The 24764-nt window shown below is 43.3% G+C and overlaps 1 protein-coding gene across 5 annotated transcripts in view; it reads left to right on the forward strand.

The window, feature by feature from the left end:
• dock1 (dedicator of cytokinesis 1) overlaps nucleotides 1-24764 on the forward strand; it is a 712419-nt gene that overhangs the window by 107627 nt on the left and 580028 nt on the right. For all 5 annotated transcript variants that reach the window (XM_085994680.1, XM_085994678.1, XM_085994676.1 and 2 more), the window contains one exon: nucleotides 15978-16135. In XM_085994680.1, the coding sequence (XP_085850806.1) occupies nucleotides 15978-16135 (158 nt within the window). The remainder of the gene's footprint in view (nucleotides 1-15977; nucleotides 16136-24764) is intronic.

Below are 24764 nucleotides of genomic sequence, written 5' to 3' on the forward strand. Positions count from 1 at the left end.
GCGAGCAAGATCAAGAAAGAGAGGACACAGATGTGTTTACCAGTTAGCATTGCTTAAACTGGAGGCTGTGGAGGAACAATATAAGCTCAAGGAGACGGGGCATCAGTGAAAATTTAAGGCTGAGGAAAAGGGGTTCCATTGCAAATTCGAAGAGGAAAATGATAGATGAAAGCTCTGCGAGGCAGTGGAAAAGGATAAACCTTGTCAGTATGAACTCGATGGCTGGGCAAGTTGCAACAACTGCAGTCCAGGTGAGTGAAGGTACAGTTACATTTTGTTCAAGGAACAGGATATCGGCCCCTCAAGGATGATATCTGTTCTGGTACAGACGTCTGCTAACTAGAGGAGGAAAGAAATTATACAAACTCTGAAGTGAGGTGTGAATGCAGTTTTGAGGCAGAGGATAATGAGAAGCCGTGTCAGTACATAGATGCTTTACACATGTATGAGGTAGAAGAAAAGGAAAAGTGATGCCAGCGTGAATTCCCAATTGCGGGGCAATACCTAAAGAAAGATAGAAAGACTTGTACTTGTATATCACCTTTCATGACTTCAGGACGTCCCAAAGCGCTTTACGGCCAATGAAGTACTTTTGAAGTGTAGTTTTAATATGTTGAAATTGCCAGTTTCTGATTGACTTCAAAAAGCCTCGAGTAGGGGTGTATAAATTAAAAACAAGTCGTAAAGCATTTAAATAGTCAACATAAAAGAGGAAACATTAAAAATAGTATTTTAAAAACAAAATTCGTAGCAGCCTTCCTAAGTTGGATTATAGCATAGCTTAATGTGCTTATTTTATCCACTATTGTTAGGACCATGGCTTCAATGCTGGGTCATGATGCACAAGCAATGTTATTATATTTGCAAGGGTTGCCAAATCAAGCAAACACTGTAAGCTAGCTGAGAGTAGGAACTGCGGTTGGGGAACTGGTATATAAACTGCAACACTTTATTCCTCAGTTTTTACTTTTATGTAGGATTTGAATTTAGTTATGAGCAAACTGATGTCTGAACACTGAACCTGTGGGTTCTGTGACCTGAAGTTTATTTCTTTCAGCCCTTTCATTACTTTCCTAGTTGGTGTTTTAACACAAAGCTTTAGCGAGCTACATATGTTGGTGGTAGTGGATCTTTTGGGGTTGCAAACGGGGAGTTTCTGACACCTTGAATGCCGCCCCCCCACCCCACCCCCTCCCCAAAAAAAGGTTGAATTTTACTTGTCTCCGAAAATTTATGGTCCAAGTTTTATCCACCATCCATTTATCAGGTGTTCCAGGTTACATAGAATTTTACAGCACAGAAGTGGATCATTCGGCCCAACAGGTCTATGCTGGTGTTTGTGCTCCACGCAAGCCTCCTCCCACCTTGCTTCATCTCACTCTGTCAACATAGCCTTCAATTCCTTTTTCCCTCATGTACTTATCTAGCTTTCCCTTAAATACGACTATGCTAATCACCTTAACCACTCCATGTGTTAACATGCTCCACATTCTCACCACTTTGAGTGAAGAAGTTTCTCCTGAATTCCTTATTGGATTTGTTAATGACTACCTTGTAATCATGGCCTCTAGTTTTGGACTCCCCGCAAGTGGAAACACAAGATATAAACTGCAGTAAAAGTGGAAATACCCCAAAAATTGCAGGGACCAGATTGAGGAAAATAGCAAAAGCGATGAATGAGGTGAGGTATACTATAAATGGCATAATTTTGAATAGTGTAGATGAGCAGAGAGATCTTGGTGTGTAAAAGGACAAAACCTTAAAGGTGGCAGGGCAAGTTGATAAGGTGGTTAAAAAAAGCATATGGGTTACTTGGATTCATAAATAAAGGTATAGAATATAAAAGCAAAGAGATAATGCTAGAACTTTGTGACTCGGCCTCAGCTGGGGTATTGTGGACAATTCTGGGCACCACACTTCAGGAAAGACATAAAGGCCTCGGAAAGGGTAGAGAAGAAATTCACCAGGATGCTCCCAGGGATGAGGGACTTCAGTTATGAGGAGAGGTTGGAAAAGTTAGAACTGTTCTCCTTGGAACAGAGAAGGGTTAGAGGTGACCTAATAGAGGTTTTCAAGATGATGACAGGTTTTGATATACAGGTAGACTACCTTTTATCCGAACTTCCGAAAACCGAAACCCTCTAAAAACTGAAGGTTTTTTCGTTCAGCGTAAGTCGTGCGCACGACCCCGACCCCCGGCGACGACCCCCGCCGACCCACCCCCGACAAATTTCCCAGTCTTATAAAATACCTTCCGAAATCCAAAATTTTCCGAAAACCGAAACACGGCTGGTCCCGAGGTTTTCGGATAAAGGATAGTCTACCTGTAGTAGACAGAGAAAATAACCAGATATCATAGATTTAAAATCATTAGCAAAAGAGGGAAGATGAGAAATGTTTTCACTGCATGATTGGGAATGCTCTTGCTGAAAAGTTTGTGGATGCTGATTCCATCAACAATTTTAAAAGGGAGTTGGACGGGTCCTTGAGGATGAGAAAATTGCAGGGCTATGGACAAAAAGCAGGGGTGTGGGACTAAGCATGACTGCTCTTTCAAAGAGCCAGCACAGGCATGACAGACCGAATGACCACCTTCTGTGCTGTAAGTTTCTACGATTCTATGATCTTCTCTCTGTCTACTCTATCGAACCACTTCATCATAGTTTTAAAGGCCTCCTATCAGGTTACCTCTCGTTATTAGTGCTGGACCAGCTCAAGCTGCTTGCTTGCCATGGCTGTTATGGTGTTTCCTGGCTCAGTGATATACTTTTCCCTTTCTCTTTCTGTCTAGGAATTTGGAATCAAGACTAATCCACTTCTGCTTATTTAAAAAAAAAACAGGCAACCAGTATGCTTAAGGGAGCAACTGACACCACTGAACCTGAGTAGCTATCTGCGACAGACAGATTCATAACCGAGGGCATGGGGGGTGAGGGGAAGAATGGCTGAGTACCAACAGTAGTACCTAATTGTGAGGTAGAGGAAAGTAGAATATTAATGCCTCTTATCCTGCTTAAGGGATGAGTGGTGCGCTGTCCAATCACCTTGTTTCCATTGAAAGGAAACATTACTTTGTGGATGCATAGAGAGCATTAGGGGGAAAAATTGAGTCACGCCCCCTTTGGGGCACTAACTTCGCCGGTGCTACTTTTAGTGCCCTGAAAAAATTAGCGCCCCGTGGCTGAAATTCACCGGTAGCGCCCCAAGAGGGAAGAGGGGTGCTGCTGGAAGCACCCAGCCTCCCTCTTGGGGCGCTGTGAGTGAATATCGCGGCGCTACGTGCCGCAGTACTGCAGGCCTTCCCTTCTTAAAGGGAAGGGGCCTAGTGCAGCGTGACCCGGGGCCCAGCTGGGCCACCAGGGATCGGAATGCCGGCAAAAGAGCGCGACACTCAAGAGAAGTGCCGGGCTCATGGAGCGCAGCCAGTACTCCGCAGCGGGGTTGCTCAGGAGGCCTGGGACAGCAACGGGGGCAGGTGCTGGCAGGAGGCCAGCAACAAAAATGGCCGCCTGGCACCTTCCCTTTAATTAGCGCCGCCCCGGCCGCAGGTAGGCCCCCCTGACCCTGTTGGACATAGCGTCCGGCGGTAAGTCGGGGCACTACCGAAGATCGCGGCTGGGGCGCTGCACACGGCGATTATGTCATCACCGGCGACGCAGCGCCACGGGGCGCTAACGGTTACTGCCGCCGCTAACCTCCTGCTGAATTTCACAGGAGGTGTTGGCAGCGCCACGCCCAGGCGCTAGTTGTTGTGTGCCCCGTTAGCGCCCTCTTAGGGCGCTAACTGGAGGCGCAAAGCAACCGAATTTTTAGACCTTAGTCTTTTACATAGATTGGTGAAAATTTTGCATCATGTCTGGGCAAATATTTTGTAAAAGAAAAGTTAAAAAGAATTACCAAAAGGTTAACTAACACATGGAGAGCTGAGGCCATGTTTTTCTCTTTCTTGCTTTCTCATACATAACAACATAAGAAGCAGGAGTAGGCCATACGGCCCCTCGGGCCTGCTCTGCCATTCAATAGGATCATGGCTGATCCGAACTTAGACTCACGTCCACTTCCCTGCCCTCTCCCCGTAACCCCTTATTCCCTTATCAGCTAGGAAACTGCCTATCTCCGTTTTAAATTTATTTAATGTCGCAGCTTCCACAGCTCTCTGAGGTAGCAAATTCCATAGATTTACTACCCTCTGAGTGAAGAAGTTTCTCCTCATGTCAGTTTTGAAAGGGCAGCCCCTTATTCTAAGATTATGCCCCCTAGCTCTAGTCTCACCCATCAGTGGAAACATCCTCACCGCATCCACCCGATCAAGCCCCCTCACTATCTTATGTTTCGATAAGATCGCCTCTCATTCTTCTGAATTCCAATGAGTAGAGGCCCAACCTACTCAACCTTTCCTCATAAGTCAACCCCCTCATCTCTGGAATCAACTGAGTGAACCTTCTCTGAACTGCCTCGAGAGCAAGTATATCTTTTCTCAAATATGGAAACCAAAACGGTACGCAGTATTCCAGGTGTGGCCTCACCAGTATCCTGTATAACTGCAGCAAGACTTCCCTGCTTTTATACTCCATCCCCTTTGCAATAAAAGCCAAGATTCCATTGGCCTTCCTGATCACCTGCTGTACCTGCATACTAACCTTCTGTGTTTCATGCACCAGGACCCCCAGATCCCTTTGTACTGTAGCACTTTGCAGTTTCACTCCATTTAGATAATAACTTGCTCTTTGATTTTTTTCTGTCAAAGTGTATAACCTCACACTTTCCAACATTATACTCCATCTGCCAAATCCTTGCCACTCACCTAGCCTGTCTATGTCCCTTTGCAGGTTTTTTATGTCCTCCTCACTGCTTTCCCTCCCATCTTTGTATTGTCAGCAAACTTGGATACGTTGCACTTGGTCCCTTCCTCCAAATCGTTAATATAGATTGTAAAGAGTTGGGGTCCCAGCACTGACCCCTGCGGAACACCACTAGTTACTGATTGCCAACCCAAGAATGAACCATTTATCCCAACTCTCTGTTTTCTGTTAGATAGCCAATCTTCCACCCATGCCAGTATATTGCCCCCAATCCCGTGATTTTTTATCTTGTGCAGTAATCTTTTGTGTGGCACCTTGTCAAATGCCTTTTGGAAGTCCAAATACACCACATCCACTGGTTCCCCTTTATCCACCCTGTTTGTTACGTCCTCAAAGAATTCGAGCAAATTTGTCAAACATGACTTCCCCTTCGTAAAACCATGCTGACTCTGTCCAATTAAATTATGCTTATCCAAATGTCCTGTTACTGCTTCCTTAATAATGGAATCCAACATTTTACCAACCACAGATGTTAGGCTGACTTCTCTACAGTTTCCAGCCTTTTGTCTGCCTCCCTTTTTAAATAAGGGCGTTACATTAGCAGTTTTCCAATCTGCTGGGACCTTTCCTGAATCTAAGGAGTTTTGGAAAATTACCACCAATGCATCCACAATCCCTACCGCTACTTCTCTCAAGACCCTAGGATGTAAGCCATCAGGTCCAGGGGATTTATCCGCCTTTAGTCCCATTATCTTACCGAGTACCACCTCCTTAGTGATTTTAGTTGTGTTTAGCACCCCCCCCCCCCCCCCCCGCCATAGCCCCCTGTTTGTCCAGTGTTGGGATATTTTTAGTGCCCTCTACTGTAAAGACTGATACAAAATATTTGTTCAGCGTTTTTGCCATCTCTATGTTCCCCACCACTAATTTCCTGGTCTCGTCCTCTAAGGGACCAACATTCACTTTAGTCACCCTTTTTCTTTTTATATAACTGTAGAAACTCTTGCTATCTGTTTTTATATTTTTTGCTAGTTTACTTTCATAATCTATCTTCCCTTTCTTAATTAATCTTTTAGTTATTCTTTGCTGGCTTTTAAATGCTTCCCAATCTTCTATCCTCCCACTAGATTTGGCTACTTTATATGCCCTTGTTTTCAGTCGGATACTATCCTTTATTACTTTACTTAGCCACGGATGGCTGTCTTTTACGCCCCTTTTTCCTCACTGGAATATATTTTTCTTGAAAGTAGTGAAATATCTCCTTGAATGTACACCACTGCTCATGTACCATCTTACACTTTAATCTATTTTCCCAGTGCACTTTAGTCAACTCTGCTCTTATACCTTCATAGTCTCCTTTATTTAAGCTTAGTACACTGGTTTGAGATCCAACTCTCTCACCCTCCAACTGAATTTGGAATTCAACCATGTTATGGTCACTCATTTCAAGGGGATCCTTTACTAGGACATTTTTTATTAATCCTGTCTCATTACACAGGACCAGATCTAAGATTGCCTGCCTCCTGGTTGGTTCAGTTACATACTGCTCAAGGAACCTGTCCCTAATGCACTCTATGAACTCTTCCTCAAGGATGCCCTGCCCAATTTGATTTGTCCAGTCAATATGAAAGTTAAAATCCCCCATGACTATAGCTGTTCCCTTATTACAAGCCCCAACTATTTCCTGATTTATACTCCGACCAACAGAGTTGCAACTGTTAGGAGGCCTATAGGCTACACCCACTAGTGACTTTTTCCCCTTATTATTCCTTATCTCCACCCAAACTGTTTCACTATCCTGATCCTTTGACCCAATATCATTTCTCACTATTGCAGTGATTCCATCCTTTATTAACATAGCCACCCCACCTCCCTTTCCTTCCTGTCTGTCCTTCCTAATTGTCAAATATCCCTGGATGTTTAGTTCCCAGTCATGGTCACCTTGCAGCCATGTTTCTGTAATGGCCATCAGATCATACTCCTGTGTAGTTATTTGTACCGTCAACTCGCCTATTTTGTTACGAATGCTGCGTGCATTCAGATAAAGAACTTTTAAATGTTTTGTGACAATTTATTCTTGCTTTTACCCCCTTTACTACTCTACCTTTATCTTTATACATTCGGTCCCTTCCTGACACTCTCTGGTTTTTAATTCCCCCAGTGCTACCTTGCTCTATTGCCTTCTCTGCTGACATTTTTATTTTTCGCTCTCTTGAAACCTCCCCCCCACTAATTAGTTTAAAGCCCTCTCTACAGCCCTAGTTATTCGATTCACCAGGATTCTAGTCCCAGCCCTGGCCAAGTGAAGTCCGTCCCAACGGAACAGCTCTCTCCCGTCCCAGTACTGGTGCCAGTGTCCCAAGAAGCAAAACCCATTTCTCCCACACCAGTCTGAGCCACGCATTTAACTCTGATTTTATTTACCCTAGCCAAATTTGCTCGTGGCTCAGGTAGTAATTCAGAGATTATTACCCTTGTGGTTCTGCTTTTTAATTTGGCCCCTAGCTGCTCATACTCCCTCAGCAGAACCTCTTTCCTTGTCCTATCTATATCCACTGAGTGGAGAAAGATGATCATCAATATCTTTTGTTTGATAGCCTACCACTTATCTTTCCATGAGCACCAATTCAAAACTCTTGTGGGATTAAGAAGGGCTGAATAAATACATTCAGGGTTTTATTTGCTCTCCATTCTGTTTCTTAAAAGTAAGCAAGCTTCTCCCAGTCCTGTGCTATTCAGCCACCCTCTGGAAGATGGCTCTCCAGCTACAATGCACTGCACTGCCAAACAGCCTTGTCAAAGTTTCAGGTTACAGTATTTTTCAATTTAGTACTGAACATAGGGGTGATATTCCCAAAGTGAAAATTATAAATTAAATGTAATATTTATCAGTGAATTTCTCGCATCAAGACCATAGTTCTTTTTGCAAACAGATGTGCTAAGAATTAAAGACTTGTAGAGATGTAACTATTTTCCAGCTGGAGTGGTCAGGTGGCAGTGAGCAGTGACACAGCAGCATAGTAATTTCTTTATGCCACACATTTCAATCTTTAAAGACTGCATTATGTGAACATATAGCCCAACAGTAGAATTTCTGTTACTAGTGATATTTCTAGTCTGTTTTGTTCCTGACATTTTGAGGTTACTTTGTCAATGATTTTTATAACCACAGTACTTTCTACATGAAAAATATTAATTGTATTCTTTGTTGTTCCAGTCTAGTTCGGTTTAAAGTAAAATTTATATAACTTAAAATGAGATGATGCAATGCAAATTACTCATGATTCTCCAATGAAGAACATATACAAAGCAGCCTCTTCATTATGCAACATCAACTAATTAGAGAGGGGGTAAGGTTATTCTTGTTGCAGAATTCAAAACCAGTTGTTTTTCAACTCGTCAGTACAGATATGCTGTTTAGATTTCATGCAATGTCCTTAAGATAGCATATGTACTTTCATCTTGCACATCTTATGGTCCTTGTATTTAGTTGTGCCTCCATGAACACTAAGAGATACCAATAGTCTGGAAACAGGATAATGTGCTGCTCATTTTCAGAGGGTTGACAAAACAGCAGTAGTCTGTTACAGACCTCATTAGACTTCAATACCATGCAAAATAATAATAGTTGATTATCAGGAGTAAACTCTTTACAATAATACAGGAAACTTTGTGATATCCGGCTGTTGCCGTCCCATCAAAACTGCCGGACAAACCAGCGCTAATGTTAAAACATACGGAAGCTTTTGAGCTCCATATCTAGCAACAAACACTGTTGCTTAGCAACAGCTTCTAAACAGTCGGCCGTAGCTTGCAAGCGTCTCTGTAGCTAAGCAACAGCTTTAGCTAGACCTTGCAGAGCCTGACTAGTGGGGAAAAAAAAAGCAACGAAAAGAAAAAAAATTTACTGAACCGACTCCTGAATTTTGCCGGTGGCTCGAGCATTCCGGACAGTTAACCTCCGGATAAACCAAAGTTTCCTGTAGTCTTAAGAAAAATAATCAACATGGATTCAGAAGGGGGAAATCCTGCCTAACCAAATTCCTTGACTGTTTTTGAGGATGTGACATCACAAATGGATAGTGATTAGACATAACTGGTGTTGTACCGAGGCCTCCAAAAAGCATTTGACAAAATTCTGCATAAGAACATAAGAAATAGGAGCAGGAGTAGGCCATACAGCCATCAAGCCTGCTCCGCCATTCAGTAAGATCATGGCTGAACTTCTGCATCAACTCCACTTTCCTGCCCTATCCCCATATCCCTTGATTCCCTTTGTGCCCAAAAATCTATCGATCTCTGTCTTGAAAAGACTCATCGACTGAGTATCCACTGCCCTCTGGGGTAGAGAATTCCAAAGATTCACAACCCCCTGAGTGAAGAAATTTCTCCTCATCTCAGTCCTAAATGGCCGACCCCTTATCCTGAGACTATGACCCCTGGTTCTAGACTCTCCAGCCAGGGAAAACAGCCTCTGAGCATCTACCCTGTCAAGCCCTCTTAAGAATTTTAAATGTCTCAATGAGATCACTTCTCATTCTTCTAAACTCCAGAGAATATAGGCCCATTCTACTCAATCTCTTCTGATAGGACAACTTCTCATCCCAGGAATCAATCTAGTGAAACTCCGTTGCACCCCCTCTAAGGCAAGTATATCCTTCCTTAAGTAAGGAGACCAAAACTGTACACAGTCCTCCAGGTGTTGTCTCACCAAAGCCCTATATTAATTGTAGTAAGACTTCCTTTACCCCTGCACTTCAACCTTCTTGCAATAAAGGCTAACATACCATTTGCCATCCTAATTGCTTGCTGTAATTGCATGTTAACTTTCTGTGATTCATGTACAAGGACCCCCAATTCCACCTGAGTGCCAACATTTACTAGTCTCTCACCTTTTTAAAAAATATTCTGCTTTTCCATTCTTCGTACCAAAGCGAATAATTTCACCCTTCCCCACATTATACTCCATCTGCCACCTTCTTGCCCAATCATTTAACTGGTCTATAGCCCTTTGCAGCCTCTTTGTGTCCTCCTCACAACTTTTATCGTGTCCGCAACCTTGGATATATTGCACTCGGTCTCCTTATCTAAGTAATTGATATAGATTGTAAATAGCTGAGGCCCAAGCACCGATCCTTGCGGCACTCCACTTGTTACACCATGCCATCCTGAAAATGACCCTTTTATTCCAACTCTCTGTTTTCTGTCCTCTAACCAATCCTCAATCCATGCTAATACATTACCCCCAATCCCATGAGCCCTAATCTGTAACAACCTAGGGCTGTTAATTTGGCTCCTAAACAAAGGCTACTAATTGGACTCAAAGCTTTGGAGATTCAGGGTAAACCTTGGTGACGTATTAGAGTGGGGAGTAGATGAGGGGCAAGTGATGACTGTGTACCCCAGCAATCAGTTTTGGGATGACAACTATTTCTAATTTACATCAAGTTAGATTCAGAAACTCAAAGCAAATTGTGTAGATTTGCAGATGCAATCAAACCAGGAAGAGCAATAGTTCTGGAAATATAAAATTTTAAAAATTATTTGGGAATTTCTCCTCCACTACTCTACCTGGAGTTCCATTCCATGTATTTACCACGTATTTGCAAAGAATCTCCTGATATCAGTCCTAAATTTGCTTTGAACCGGTGTGGAAAGTTGAGTGTATAAGCCCATATACTACCACCAAAGAACACAGCACGTTGACAAATGAACTCGCTGCCCTGTACTAAGGCAGCCTTCTTGTAATTAGAGAACCCTTTGATGGATTTAGAAGTAGCCAATATGAATCGAGTCAAACTCTGGATTTTAAATTCAAGGTCAAGTCTCGAGAAAAATCAATACCATCTTCCAAAGGATAAAAGGAAGTCGTCAGCTGACTGTGCTTGATGCTCTGCTTTTACATTAATGTAAATGCCACAAGTATCTATGGGGTTTATTTACCTTTTCACAGCCTAAAAAGTTAACACTTTTAGACCAGTGATATTGAAAACGAAGCATCAGTTTCAAACTAGCTGCATTAAAGTGTAAAATTTGTGCCAGCAGCTACTTAACAACATCCACTATAGAACTAAAAATTACGATTGACTTTTTACAAACAACAATTGTTTGTAGTGTAGAGATTACTGACATTCCTTGTGCAGATTAAAGTACGGAATTTTACTCCTTAAATATTTGCACGAAACACAAGGGAATCAAGTTGCAGGGCAGGAAAGTGGAATTTAATTAGATCAGCCATGATCTTATTGAATGGCGGAGCAGGCTCGAAGGGCCGTATTGTCTACTCCTGCTCCTATTTCTTATGTTCTTATAAACAGTTGTCAATAAGAGATTGCTGATGGCACAAATGGTTCATTGCTTTTAAGTTGCCCTCTGTTATGATTATCCAGACAGACAACAGAGCCTCTTTTTGAGTAGAAGACCAGGAGCCCTCATGAGTTGACAGCCTTAATGAGTTGACAGCTATTTCAGTCAGAAACAGGTGTTAATATTTGTATTTTATATGACAAATGAACATTAGTATGATGCTAGTGACTAAATAGAACTTTTTTTTTTAAAAGAAAGTCTTCAGACTCGAGGAACTAGTACCATGCAGATGATAGATTCAGATTTTCTGAAAGCATCTGCCTTGGCATAGGTCTGTTCCAATTGCTTTTGAAATTTGTGGTTGCTTACCTATCCCAGGCAATATATTTACATTTTGTTGTTAAAACCAAACAATACTGTATATGTATTCAGAGTAGCTGATTGATAGTGCGGTGACATTTTGTGAAAGCAAGTTTTATTCATTTATGTGTAAGCCTTGTCAAGTGAAGTATTTGATCTGCAAAATGATTTTACATACGTTCTGTTTGGGGAATTTTTTTTTTTTTTTTTTTTGAAATATTGTAAGAGGCTTCCTTTTTTAATCTTGGTTCCCTTCAAAGCAAACTGGATATTGCTTCCAGTCTGCTGTTTACTGAGGCCTGGGTCAGTTCAGTAAATAGTGAAATGATGGAGGAATGCTGTTTGCAAAATTACAGCAAAATGAAGCAGTTTATACAAACCTTTTTATTTTGCTAAAAATAGGAAACAGTAGAAATCTTGCCCTGTTTGCCTTTAGGCTGTACCTTTTATTACTCAAGCTTAATAGCAGATTTTATTTGTAGAGTTGTAAAATCAGATCTTAGTAATGATAGAACGGATTCTTTTACCCTCAGTCTGGTTCAGTAATCACTGAGTCGAATGCAACTGGAGAATTCAAACGATTTATTTTCTGCGGAGTCTTACTCTGAAATGTCGGCACCGACTCCTGCAAGAGTCTGACGAACCCAATAGAGCAAGCAATTTGTCATACAGTGTGCTACATTATTATACTTGCATTTGAGAAGACATTAACACCTCGTACATTCCTGCACCAATCCTGAGCTGTGCACGTATACATTTAATTTGATTTCCTGGCCTGGCAGTTTGAAATAAAGAAGTCACATTTAACTGGGTTACAGCTAAGTAAACATCCTGGTAATGTGTTCATGATCACCTAAACATTATGGTAATGCATTTGCAATCCTGGTAATGCGTTTTCTGATCGCCTATTGTCTGTATAACTTCTGCACGCTGCCTTACATTGTTCCTATCAGCAAGGTGTGACATTGTGGGCGCCAGCCATATTAGCAGCCAAAGATCAGTTTAGCCTTTTTATTTTACTTCTTGCTGCCTTCACAGTTTCTTGTTTCTATTTCCTTGACCTTGGTATTCTCAGTAGCAGACATCAAAAATGCTGGGGAAGTAAATTGGTTTTAATTGTTTTAACTGCCTGAAAGCTTGGCTTCAGGGCCGTGCCACCTGATTCATTTAGCAATTGAACATTCTATTGATTTCTGAAATGGTTTAATGTGTCCAGCTTAGCTAATAGTAAAGTGCTAGAATCTCTTGGTTAATATTCTGTTAGAATGTGTTGACACTCTCAGAAGTAACCCCTGTTCATTCAGTTTGCATTTTCAACTAATAATTGTCTAGTTAATAAACTGCAAGCCCAATTTGTTGGCTGTTGTGTTGGTGATTGCTGCCATAACACAGTCTGCTGTAGAAAATGATTTGCATTGACGAGATCAAAAGTACTTATTTATGACGACAATGCTTACTTGATCAGTCAGTTAATAAGATTACGATCTTTTGATTATGGTCAACGTGACAGTTTTACTGAACTCTAAACCTAATGAATGTATAATTTTGGTCATCATAGCTGGATAGTCTTTTTTGAGTATCTTAACCAGTTTTTAAAAAGAAAACTTGGATATTTTTGTAAACATTGTTTCTTTTTCCCTCACCCCCACCACCCCCCCCCCCCCCCCCCCCCAACCCCAGGTTGTATATGCCCCAAGACTAGTACATGCAGGCTATCTGAATGAATGAATGAATGAATTACAAACATTCAAAATAATATTATGAAGGTTGATGTTACTGGATTTATGATTGCAGTGTAAGCATGCTACTATACATGGAGTGGGAATGCACATGTTTATACCTCTGACATATATGCTCCTGATTTCACCCTTGCTATCTAAGAAGGGCATCAAATGAAGGTTAGCTGATTCCATATTAGGTGAGAAAGAAGGAAAAAAATGAAAAGGGACTTTTCTTTGCACTTTTATGTACCTCAGTGGCCATTTACAGAGTCCCTTTTAGGATGTGGTGCCTGATGTGCGAAGCTTTGAACAGAAATGGGGTGAGGAGAATTTAGCTTTAAACTTGAGACTTTAAAAAAATCTGCATGCTGAAAGTTGGAGCTCTAATGTGCCGTGCCACAGAAGATAGCTTCACACTTCCAATTGACCATGTGGCGAGAAGTTTAATTTTGTTTACTATGTGTAGAGAAATTATAAACCTGTTCTTTATCAATAGATTTATAATTTCATTACGCATAGTGCACTGAAGAACTCTTCTTCCAAAATGGGTTGCTGATATCCGATCTGCCATTACGAGGTATTGCATGGAACTTGAGCTTTTCCCTATTCATGGAAATTGGAAAAGATTTTCCTCCTCCCACCCTGCGTTATTCTGTGTGCTATTCTAATCATATCTCTCAACTGCAATGTGAAATTTGGGATTCTGCTTGGAGCAAGAGTTCAGTTTGCTGTGGAGCTGGCAGATTTTGCCAGTAGAAACTAGCTGTCTCCTGTGAGACTGCCAGAGCTTTATAAATAGAAGCTCCTGTTATGGTTAATGTAGCCATTACTGTTATTCACAAGTTTAGTTAAAAGCAGCCTTATTCACTCCAAGCATTATACAATTTGCTGTTACGTCTGTTGCATTAAGTTTTTGTGGAGGAGTTTCTACATGGTTGCAGGTGCATGAATTTTTAATAATGTAAGCTGTAACCAAAATGCTTTTATTTTTAAGTTGAATATGTATTTCTACAATTAAATGTGTATGATGAAATAAACTCTAGTTTGACAAATCAACATGGTCATTGCAATTGTAAACAGACTGGCAGATAGGACCAGGGCTCCTATACCTTGGAGAAGAGGGGGGAGAAATTGGGTTGAGCCGCAAACGGGGCGCCAAGCTCGCCTGGGTGCCAGATTTTGCGCTGCGATCGGAGCAGCAGTGATCGCCGGAAATTCAGCTTGAGTGGCCCAAGAGGGACACGGGGCGAGGCTCGAGGCGCTCCGCGTCCCTCTTAGGGCGCTGAAACTGAATATCGCAGTGCAACGTGCCGCAGTGCCACACGCTGCGACACGGCGCGCTGCGGTTCTGCAGGCCTTCCTCCCATTCTTAAGGGGGAGGGGCCTGCACCAGCGCGATGAGCGATCGCGAGTGCTGGCAAAAGAGCCCGGCACCGAGGAGAAGTGCCGGGCTCTCGGAAAACAGCCGGCAATGCCGCGGGGGGAGAACAGGAGGCCGGGGACGGAGGTGCTGGCAGGCGGCCGGCGAAAAAAACGGCCGCCCTGCACCTCCACCTTAATTTGCGCCACTGCCGCCACAGGTAGGCCCCGTGAACTGGGCGCGATTAGCGAGCGGCGCTACAGAGGCGGTCGCTGCCAAATATCGCGATCGGGGCGGTAGCGGGGTGCTGCGCACACCGATGACGTCATCGGTGGCGGCGCAGCGCAACAGGCTAACGCCACCATTAGCGCCCCAGCTAAATATTGCAGGAGGCGTGGCCAGTGGCGCTAAAGCCGCTGAGTGCCCTCTTTAGGCACTAACTGGTGGCGCAGCCCACCGAATTTCTCCCCCGAGATGTTTTAATGGGGAGGTTCCTGTCTGACTCTGGAAACTTAAAGCTTGCAAGAATGTTTTAAATTATTATGATTTGTGACTTTACAAACTTTAAGCTTTTATATTCAGACAGAAAAGGGAGAATGTGTTGATAAAAATGTAACTTCCTATTTGAACATTTTAATTAGTTCCAAGAAACAATGCTGATTCTTTATGCCCTATAATGGTGGAAGTAAATAAATTGTAGAATGGATGCATAGTTCTTCACATTACAGGAAACTCTCGTTTAAACGGCACCTAAATATCCGGAATTCTCTATTACCGGCAAAATTCTCACTCCAAAAACAACATATAACCGGCAATGTTGCCGAGTCTGAGTCTCCCGCGGTGACCGAGTTAGTCAGTGGGGGTAGTTCTCCAAACTGCCACTACTCGGCTTCTTGGTGCTGTCGGATGTCAGAACACCTCAATACCCCTGTAACAGGAGTCTGATACACTCCATTTTACAGGGGTACTGTGTGTCTCCCACACTGCTGGTAGGCATTGCATTGCATTACCCTCAACTGGCAGTACTGTACTTAATCAAGCATCTTCCACCATCCATTTAACACAACATTCTGTAGGTGAGTACCCAATTACTGTATACTGCACATTTCTTGATTTTTTTATTTTTCTTTGTTAAAACTAGCCTCGGTAGATAACCCTCTCCGTCATCTGGAATTTTTGATCAACTGGCAACATGCCAGTCCCGTCGGTACCGGATACCAAAGAGTTTCCTGTATATGGTAATTCTCCAGAGACTGAACTTTTTAAAGTTGGACTCTTGTGGTATTTGTATCCATGGAAAACCTATTTCTTGGCAGCGTGTTTGCTTCTGCTATTTAAGTGCAATGTGTAGATGAAATACTGAATGGGGAGTAGATGGTAACTTTCTAGGTCTCCAAAATAACTTTTTCTTGTCTATCTTATTTACAGTCTCAGAAGCATAACATTGACATAAACAGACAAGCGAAGTTTGCTGCCACACCTTCTTTCAGTCTGTTTGTAACTCTGAAGAATGTTGTCTGCAAAATAGGGGAAGATGCCGAAGTCTTGATGTCTTTATATGACCCTATTATGTCCAAGTTTATCAGGTTGGTGGTCAGCCTAATTTTAGATAGGGTAACTTAATGGCATCTTGTATAACTTTTCAGTTATCTATTTATCCATTTTCTTTCATCAAAATTGTCCTGCTAAGAGCATCTGTATAATCGATGGATCCACAGCAAGACTCTTTGCTATTTACATGAGACTAGCATACTTGCTTTTATATATTTAAATATAGTACAGCAATAGTCATGTTTAAAGCCCAGGTAAAGATGCTGAAGGTCGAGCATATGTTCACCCTTTTGGAAAATGATCAGCCCTGAATCAATGTATAGCATCTTTCTATTGTCTTTTCAAAATACAATGGCAGTGGAATACTGCCTTCATTATTACTGTTATTTTGCAATTACTCTTAATGTGATTGCAGACAGGAAGCTGTTTTGTAATCTGAAAAATGAAGCATGAATCACCTGGATTTCATACATTCCAACCAAAAAATATTCACCAGCAGCGCCTTTATCTCTGAAATGTTACTTGAAATCCATTTGGCCTTTTATGTTTTAGATATTTTCAGTTTGGTCTAAGGAGATTGAACTTGCTATAAGATACAGACTTAAATAGTTAATACAGTCAAGTTACATTTGAGCAGATTAATAATTTATGTAGGAACAAGAGTCGGCCATTCAGCCCTTGGACCCTGTTCTGCCATTCTATTTGATCAAGGCTGATTTATTCCTCAACTCCTTGGATCCATTTCCCTTGATGCGGTTACCGAACAAAAAGATCTATCGATCTCAGTCGTGAAAATTTCAATTGACTCAGCATCGACGGCTTTGGGACAGAGAGTTCCAGTTTTCCACTACCCTTTGTGTGGAAAAAGTGCTTCCTGACTTCACTCTTGAATGGCCTTGCTCTAATGTTCCCGCTTATGGCCTCTTGTTCTTGATTCCTCCACCAGAGGAAATAGTTCCTCTGTATCTACCCTATTGAATGTCTATCATTTTAAACACCTGAATTAGATCACCCCTGAACCTTCTAAACTCGAGGAATACAAGTTTATGCAAAATAACAACAGGAAACACTGGAAAAACTCAGCAGGCCAGGCAGCATCGGTGGAGAGAGAAACAGAGTTAACATTTCAGGTTGATGACCTTTCATGTTGTTGTTTCGGATTTCCAGCATCCGCAGTATTTTGCTATCATACAAGTTTATGCAAACTCTCCTAATTTAACCCTTTAAGCCCTGGTATAATTCTGCTGAATCTGCGCTCTACCCACTTCAAGGCCAATATCATAGGATCATAGAATAGTACAGCACAGAAGGAGGCCATTCGGCCCATTGAGCCTGCCCCCCCCTCTTTCCCCATATCCCTGCAATTTTTTTCCCCTTTAAGTATTTATACAATTGCATTTTGAAGGCTGTATCCACCACCCTATCAGGCAGTGCATTCCAAATCCTAACCACTTATGTAAAAAAAAAGGTTTTCCTCATGCCGCCTCTGGTTCTTTTGCCAGTCACCTTAAATCTATGCCCTCTTCTTATCGACCCTTCAGCCATTGGAAACAGTTTCTCTTTATTTACTCTATCTAAATCTTCATGATTTTAAACACCTCTATCAAATCTCCTCTTGGCCTTCCCTGCACAAGACCAGCTTCTTCAGTCTATCCTCATAACTGTGTAATCCCTCAACCTTGGAACCATTCTAGTAAATCTCTTCTGTACTCTCTCCAAAGCCTTCACATCCTTCCTAAAGTGTGGTATCCAGAATTGGGCACAATACTCCAGCTGGGACTGAACTAGTGTCTTATATAAGTTTAGCATAACTTCCTGGCTTTTGTACTTTATGCCTCAATTTACAAAGTCCAGGATACCATATGCTTTATTAACTGCTTTGTTAACCTGTCCTGCCATCTTCAAAGATTTGTGCACAAATACCCCATGGTCTCTCTGTTCTTGCACTCACTTTGAAATTGTACCATTTAGTATGTATGGTCTCCTCATTCTTCCTAACAAAATGTATCACCTCACATTTTGCTGCATTGAATTTCATCTGCCATGTGTCCGCCCATTCCACCAGCCTGACTATGTACTCTTGAAGTCTATTACTATCTTCCTCACTATTTACTACACTTCCAAGTTTCGTGTCATCTGTAAGTTTCAAAATTGTGCCCTGTACCCCCAAGTCCAAGTCATGAATGTATATCAAAAACGGCAGTGGTCCTCGTACTGAACCCTGTCCGATAAACATCCATTCACCACAACTCTCTGTCTTCTACCCCTTAGCCAATTTTGTATCCATGCTGCTATTGCCTCTTTTATCCCATGGGCTTCAATTTGGCTAACAAGCCTAATGTGTGGTACTTTATGAATGCCCTTTGGAAGTCCATATACACAACATCAATTGCACTGCCCTCATCCACCGTATCAAAAATGTCAATCAAGTTAGTCAAGCGCAATATTCCCTTAACAAATCCGAGCTGGCTCTCCTTAGTCCCTGCTTGTCCAAGTGGCTGTTAATTTTCTCCCAGATTATTATTTTTAAAAGCTTCCCCACCACTGACGTTAAACTGACTGGCCTGTAATTGCCAGGTTTAAACTTCTCCCCCCTTTTTGAACAAGGGTGTAACATTTGCAATCCTCCAGTCCTTTGGCACTACCCCTGTATCTAAGGAGGATTGGAATATTGTGGTCAGCACCTCTGCAATTTCTGCCTTTACTTCCCTCAGCAAAATATCCTTCCTAAGGTGGTGCCCAAAACAGAACACAGTACTCTAGATGGGGTCTGACCAAGGCTCTGTACTTCCTCCCCCCTTGTATTCCAGCCTCTATTTCATTAACCTTTTTAATTACTTTTTGTACCTGTGCACTAGCTTTTAGTGATTTGTGCACCTGGACACCCAAATCTCATTGCTCCTTCATAGTTCCTAGTCTCTCGCCCTTAAGAAGTATTCAGATTTGTCTTTCTGGGATCCAGAGTGGATGACCTCATAATTCCTCACATTGAGCTCCATTTGGCACAGTCCCACTCATTTAATTTATCTATGCCCCTTTGTAACGTCCTGCTCCCATCTACACAACTTACTTTGCCTCCTAACTTGGTGTCATCTGCAAACTTGGATATACAACTCTCTGCTCATTCATCCAAATCACTATTTGGGCAGGATAGGTAGTGGGTGGTATAATCAGGTTGGGAGGCTTTGGTATATGGCAAGATGTTGCCTAATGTGAGCCAGGTTTCAGTTGGAGCCACAATGTTAATGCGATCATCCTCAATGAGGTTGTGGATGGCAACAGCCTTGCCTGCAAGTGAGTGAACATTCTGGAGGTGGTGATTGTTGACCTGCTAGCAGAATCCAGGGGTGCAGTGGTGGATCAGCAAAACATGAAGGTGAGCAGGTGTGCTGGTTGGCAAGAGAGGAGAATGGGGCAGTTGCGAGTTAATGCTCTTAAGACGAGGATAGTCATGGGCTTGTTTAATACGGATTTAAGCCTGGACGGCGGCAGGGGGGAAAGAAAGCTGAGGTGCAGTGATGAATTGGGGTAGGGATCAGGAGCGACATACCTGAGACGGGAGAGCTGATAGATAGCATAACTTGGTGAGGGGAAGGATGGGAGAGAGGAAAGAAGGGCCAAAAAGGGGCTGAAAATAAATGGAGATAGAAGTAATGGGCTCAAATCCAGTGCAGCAGCCAAAATGCACAGTAAACTTTACATGTAAAATGGAGCCAATGACATTCAGAGTGAAATGTGGGGTAGGAGAAGAAGGTGGTGATATCTAGGCAAGAACCTGTTACTACTAAGAAAGAAAAAACTGATTTTAAGGGGATGCGCATGGAACTAGGGAAAATAAACTGGAAAAAGTTACTGACAAAAGAAATAGAACAGCAGTAGGAAATATTTAAAACAGTGTTCAATTAGAATTCAGGAGAAATATATCCCACTAAAAAGCAATTGAAACTAAAAAAAAAAGGCACATACTAAGTACATAGACAACAACGGAGAGGATGAAAAAGGGAATACGTAAAGGTTAGGAAAGAAGTAAAAAAAAAAAAAAAAGAACGAGGAAGGCAAAGAGAAACTACAAAATTAAATTATCAAGGAACATAAAAAGAAATAGTAAAGTAATCTACAGTCACGTAAATAATAAAAGAAAAATCAGGATTGGGGCCACTAAGGGATACATATGATAAACTCACAGGTAATGAAAGCGAAATGGCAGAAATATAAATAAATTACTTAGCCTCCCTGGTAAATACTGAGGTAAACATGCTGGACCAAGAGTGGCATCAGGGAGCTCTAGTAAAATTGAAATTAATGGGAATCGGGGGGAAAAACTCTCCACTGGCTGGAGTAATACCTAGCACAAAGGAAGATGGTTGTGGTGGTTGGAGGTCAATCATCTCAGCCCCAGGACATCGCTGCAGGAGTTCCTCAGGGCAGTGTCCTAGGCCCAACCATCTTCAGTTGCTTCATCACTGACATTCCCTCCATTAGGTTAGAAGTGGGGATGTTTGCTGATGATTGCACAGTGTTCAGTTCCATTCACAACTCCTCAAATAATGAAGCAGTTCGTGCCTGCATGCAACAAGACCTGGACAACATTCAGGCTTGGGCTGATAAGTGGAAAGTAGCATTCACGCCACACAAGTGCCAGGCAATGACTAGCTCCAACAAGAGAGAATCTAGCCACTTCCCCATGACATTCAATGGGATTACCATCACCGAATTCCCCCACCATCAACCGCCTGGGGGTCACCATTGACAAGAAACTTAACTGGACCAGCCAAATCCTAGGACGCTGAGGGAAGTAAAGGAAGAAATCGCGAAGGTACTGGCCATAATTTTCCAATCCTCCTTAGAATCAGGGCTGGTGCCAGAGGACTGGAGAATTGCAAATGTTGCACCCTTGTTCAAAAAAGGATGTAACGGTAAATCCAGCAACTACAGGCCAGGCAGTTTAACCTTGGAGGTGGGGGAGCTTTTAGAAACAATAATCAGCGACAAAATTAACAGTCACTTGGACAAGTGTGGATTAATTAAGGAAAGCAAGCACAGATTTGTTAAAGGCAAATCGTGTATAACCAACTTGATCGAGTTTTTTGATCGATCTTTCGTATGGTAGTGGCAAATCAAATGTCAATATCCAAGTTAGATATCAAGGCCAAATCTTCTGGTGTAACAGCGTGGATATCTTGTAGGCTGCCTGCAAATTTCCGCTGAGGGCAGTGCTCAATGATGTGCTCCAGGGTCTGATTAGGAGCTCCACAGTCGCATGATGGGGATGCTTTAATCTTCCATCTATGAAGAAGGTGGCAGCGTCTACCATGACCAGTTCTGAGGTGGTTGATGGTTGTCCACTGTTTGCGAGGAAGGTTTGATCCTTCAAGTTGTACTGTGGGGTCCTCTATAAGGAATCCATTCCGTATGTTGCAGTTCTTCCAAGCATTTCGCCATTGGTCATCAAGGCTGAGGGGAGATCGCTGAAGGGCTTCGGCGACGGTCCAAAATGACCTTTTAAATTTGAGATGGGTTGGTGGTGGGTTGTTCAAGCCGGCCTGGATCAGCATGTCTTTGCTAGTGTAGCAGTTGTATTCTCTGGAGACTGCATATCCGCGGCGTAGTTATGGTGGTGCAATGTTTGCAAGCACGGGTAGCCAAGGTGTTGGTGTTGATAAAAGTGTACTGGTGATAATTCCCATAGTAGAATTCAGCTGGACATCAACGGATTTGACATGTGGACTTGAGAGCCAAGCCAGAAAGCAGCACTCCGCTGTAGAGTACACCAGGGCGAGTGTTACCATACGGAGGGTTTGAGCGTCTGCTCCCCATGTGGATCTGACGAGTGTCTGGATCAAGTTGACCCAAGTCTTTTTGATGAGGCAACAGAGAGGGTTGATGAGGGCAATGCGGCTGACATGTACATGGATTTCCAAAAGGCGTTTGACAAAGTGCTGCATAATAGGCTTGCCAGCAAAGTTGAAGCCCATGGAATAAAAGGGACAGTGGCAACATGGATCTGAAATTGGCTAAGTGACAGGAAACAGAGAGTAGTGTTGAACAGTTGTTTTTTGGACAGGGGTCGGTTCCAGGACCACTGCTTTTCTTGATATATATTAATGACTTGGATGTGGGTGTACAGGGTACAATTTCAAAATTTGTAGATGACACAAAACTTGGATGTATAGTGAACAGTGAGGAGGATAGTGATGCTTCGGTGAAGGTGTTGACAATGGTTTGGAGTTTGACCTCCAAGTGAGCGCAGATGCAAGCGTCGTCTGCATACTGTAATTCGACGACAGAGGATGGGACGATCTTGGATCTGGACTGGAGGCGGCGGAGGTTGAACAGTTTTCCCGTTTGTTCTGTAAATTAGCTCCACTCCAGTGGGGAGCTTACTGAGGGTGAGATGGAGCATTGCAGTAAGGAAGATCGAGAAGAGCGTTGGTGTGATGACACAGCCTTGTTTGACCCCGGTTCGTATGTGAATTGGGTCTGTGGTGGAACCGTTGGTCAAGATCACGGCTTGCATGTCGTCGTGAAGCAGGCGGAGGATGGTGACAAACTTTGGAGGGCAGCCGAATTTGAGGACACTCCATAATCCCTCACGGTTGACAGTGTTGAAGGCCTTTTGTGAGATCAAAGGAGGCCATGTACAGCAGTTGGTGCTGTTCCCTGCATTTCTCTTGTAATTGACGTGCGGTGAAGATCATGTCCATTGTGCCGCTTAGTGGGCCGAATCTGCATTGCGATTCTGGGAGGAGCTCTTCGGCCACTGGGAGGAGGCGATTGAGGAGGATTCTTGCGATGACTTTCCCTGTGGCAGACAGCAGGGAAACTCCTCTGTAATTACCGCAATTGGACTTGTCACCTTTCGTCAACACCTTCACCGACGCGTACGAGAGCATGGGCCTTACACTAAACATCCGTAAAACAAAGGTCCTCTACCAACCTGCCCCCGCCACACAGTACTGCCCCCCCAATTATCAAAATCCATGACGAGGCCTTGGACAACGTGGACCACTTTCCATACCTCGGGAGCCTACTGTCAACAAGGGCAGACGTCGACGACGAAGTCCAACACCGCCTTCAGTGTGTCAGTGCAGCTTTCAGTTGCCTGAGGACGAGTGTGTTTGAAGACCAGGACCTCAAACCCGGCACTAAGCTCATGGTCTACAGAGCAGCAGTGATACCCGCCCTGCTGTATGCCTCAGAGACATGGACCATATACAGCAGGCACCTCAAAGCACTGGAGAGGTACCACCAACGCTGCCTCCGCAAGATCCTGCAAATCCATTGGCAGGATAGGCGCACCAACGTCCGTGTTCTTGCTCAGGCCAACATCCCCAGCATCGAAGCTTTGACCACGCTCAATCAGCTCCGATGGACGGGTCATATTGTCCGCATGCCCGATACGAGACTCCCAAAACAAGCGCTCTACTCGGAGCTCCGGCACGGCAAGAGAGCCCCAGGTGGGCAGAGGAAATGCTTCAAGGACACCCTCAAAGCCTCCTTGAAAAAGTGTAACATCCCCATCGACACCTGGGAATCCCTGGCCCAAGACCGCACAAAATGGAGGAGAAGCATCCGAGAAGGCACCGAACACCTCGAGTCTCTTCGCCGGGAGCAAGCGGAAGCCAAGCGCAAGGAGCGCATGTCAACGCAAGCACCCTACCGACCCGCCCCTTCAACCACCGTCTGCCCCACCTGTGACAGAGACTGTAGGTCCTGCATTGGACTCATCAGTCACCTGCAAACTCATTTTTAATGTGGAAGCAAGTTGTCCTCAGTTCCGAGGGACTGCCTAAGAAGAAGGATAGTGATAGACTTCAAGAGGACATAGACAGGCTGGTGGAATGGGCAGACACGTGGCAGATGAAATTTAACACAGAAAAGTGTGAAGTGATACATTTTGGTAGAAAAAAATGAGGAGAGGAAATATAAACTAAAGGGTACAATCCTAAAAGGGGTGCATGAACAGAGAGACCTAGGGGTATATGTGCACAAATCATTAAAGGTGGCAGGGCAGGCTGAGAAAGCAGTTAAAAAAGCTTACGGGATCCTGGGCTTCGTGAATAGAGGTATAGAGTACAAATGCATGGAAATTATGATGAACCTGTATAAAACACTGGTTTGGCCTCAACTGGAGTATTGTGTCCAATTCTGGGCACTGCACTTTAGGAAGGATGTGAAGGCCTTGGAGAGGGTGCAGAAAAGATTTATAAGAATGATTCTAGGAATGAGGGACTTCAGTTACGTGGTTAGACTGGAGAAGCTGGGGTTGTTCTCCTTAGAGCAGAGAAAAGTGAGAGGAGATTTGATAGAGGTGTTTAAAATCATGAGGGGTCTGGACAAAGTAAATAAAGAGAAACTGCTCCCATTGGCAGAAGGGTCGCGAACCAGAGGACACAGATTAAAGCTGATTGGCAAAAGAACCAAAGGCGACATAAGAAAAAACTTTTTTATGCAGCGAGTGGTTAGGATCTGGAGTGCACTGCCTGAAAGCGTGGTGGAGGCAGACTCGATCACAGCTTTTAAAAGGGAGTTGGATAAGTACCTGAAAGAAAATAATTTGCAGGGCTACGGGGACAGGGCGGGGAGTGGGACTAGCTGAAGTGCTCTTGCAGAGAGCCGGCAAGGGCTCGACGGACCGAATGGCCGCCTTCCGTGCTGTAACTA

Source organism: Somniosus microcephalus, chromosome 8 (assembly GCF_052327205.1).
Source record: "Somniosus microcephalus isolate GS21.2 chromosome 8, FLI_Smic_1.0, whole genome shotgun sequence".
Taxonomy (NCBI): Eukaryota; Metazoa; Chordata; class Chondrichthyes; order Squaliformes; family Somniosidae; genus Somniosus; species Somniosus microcephalus.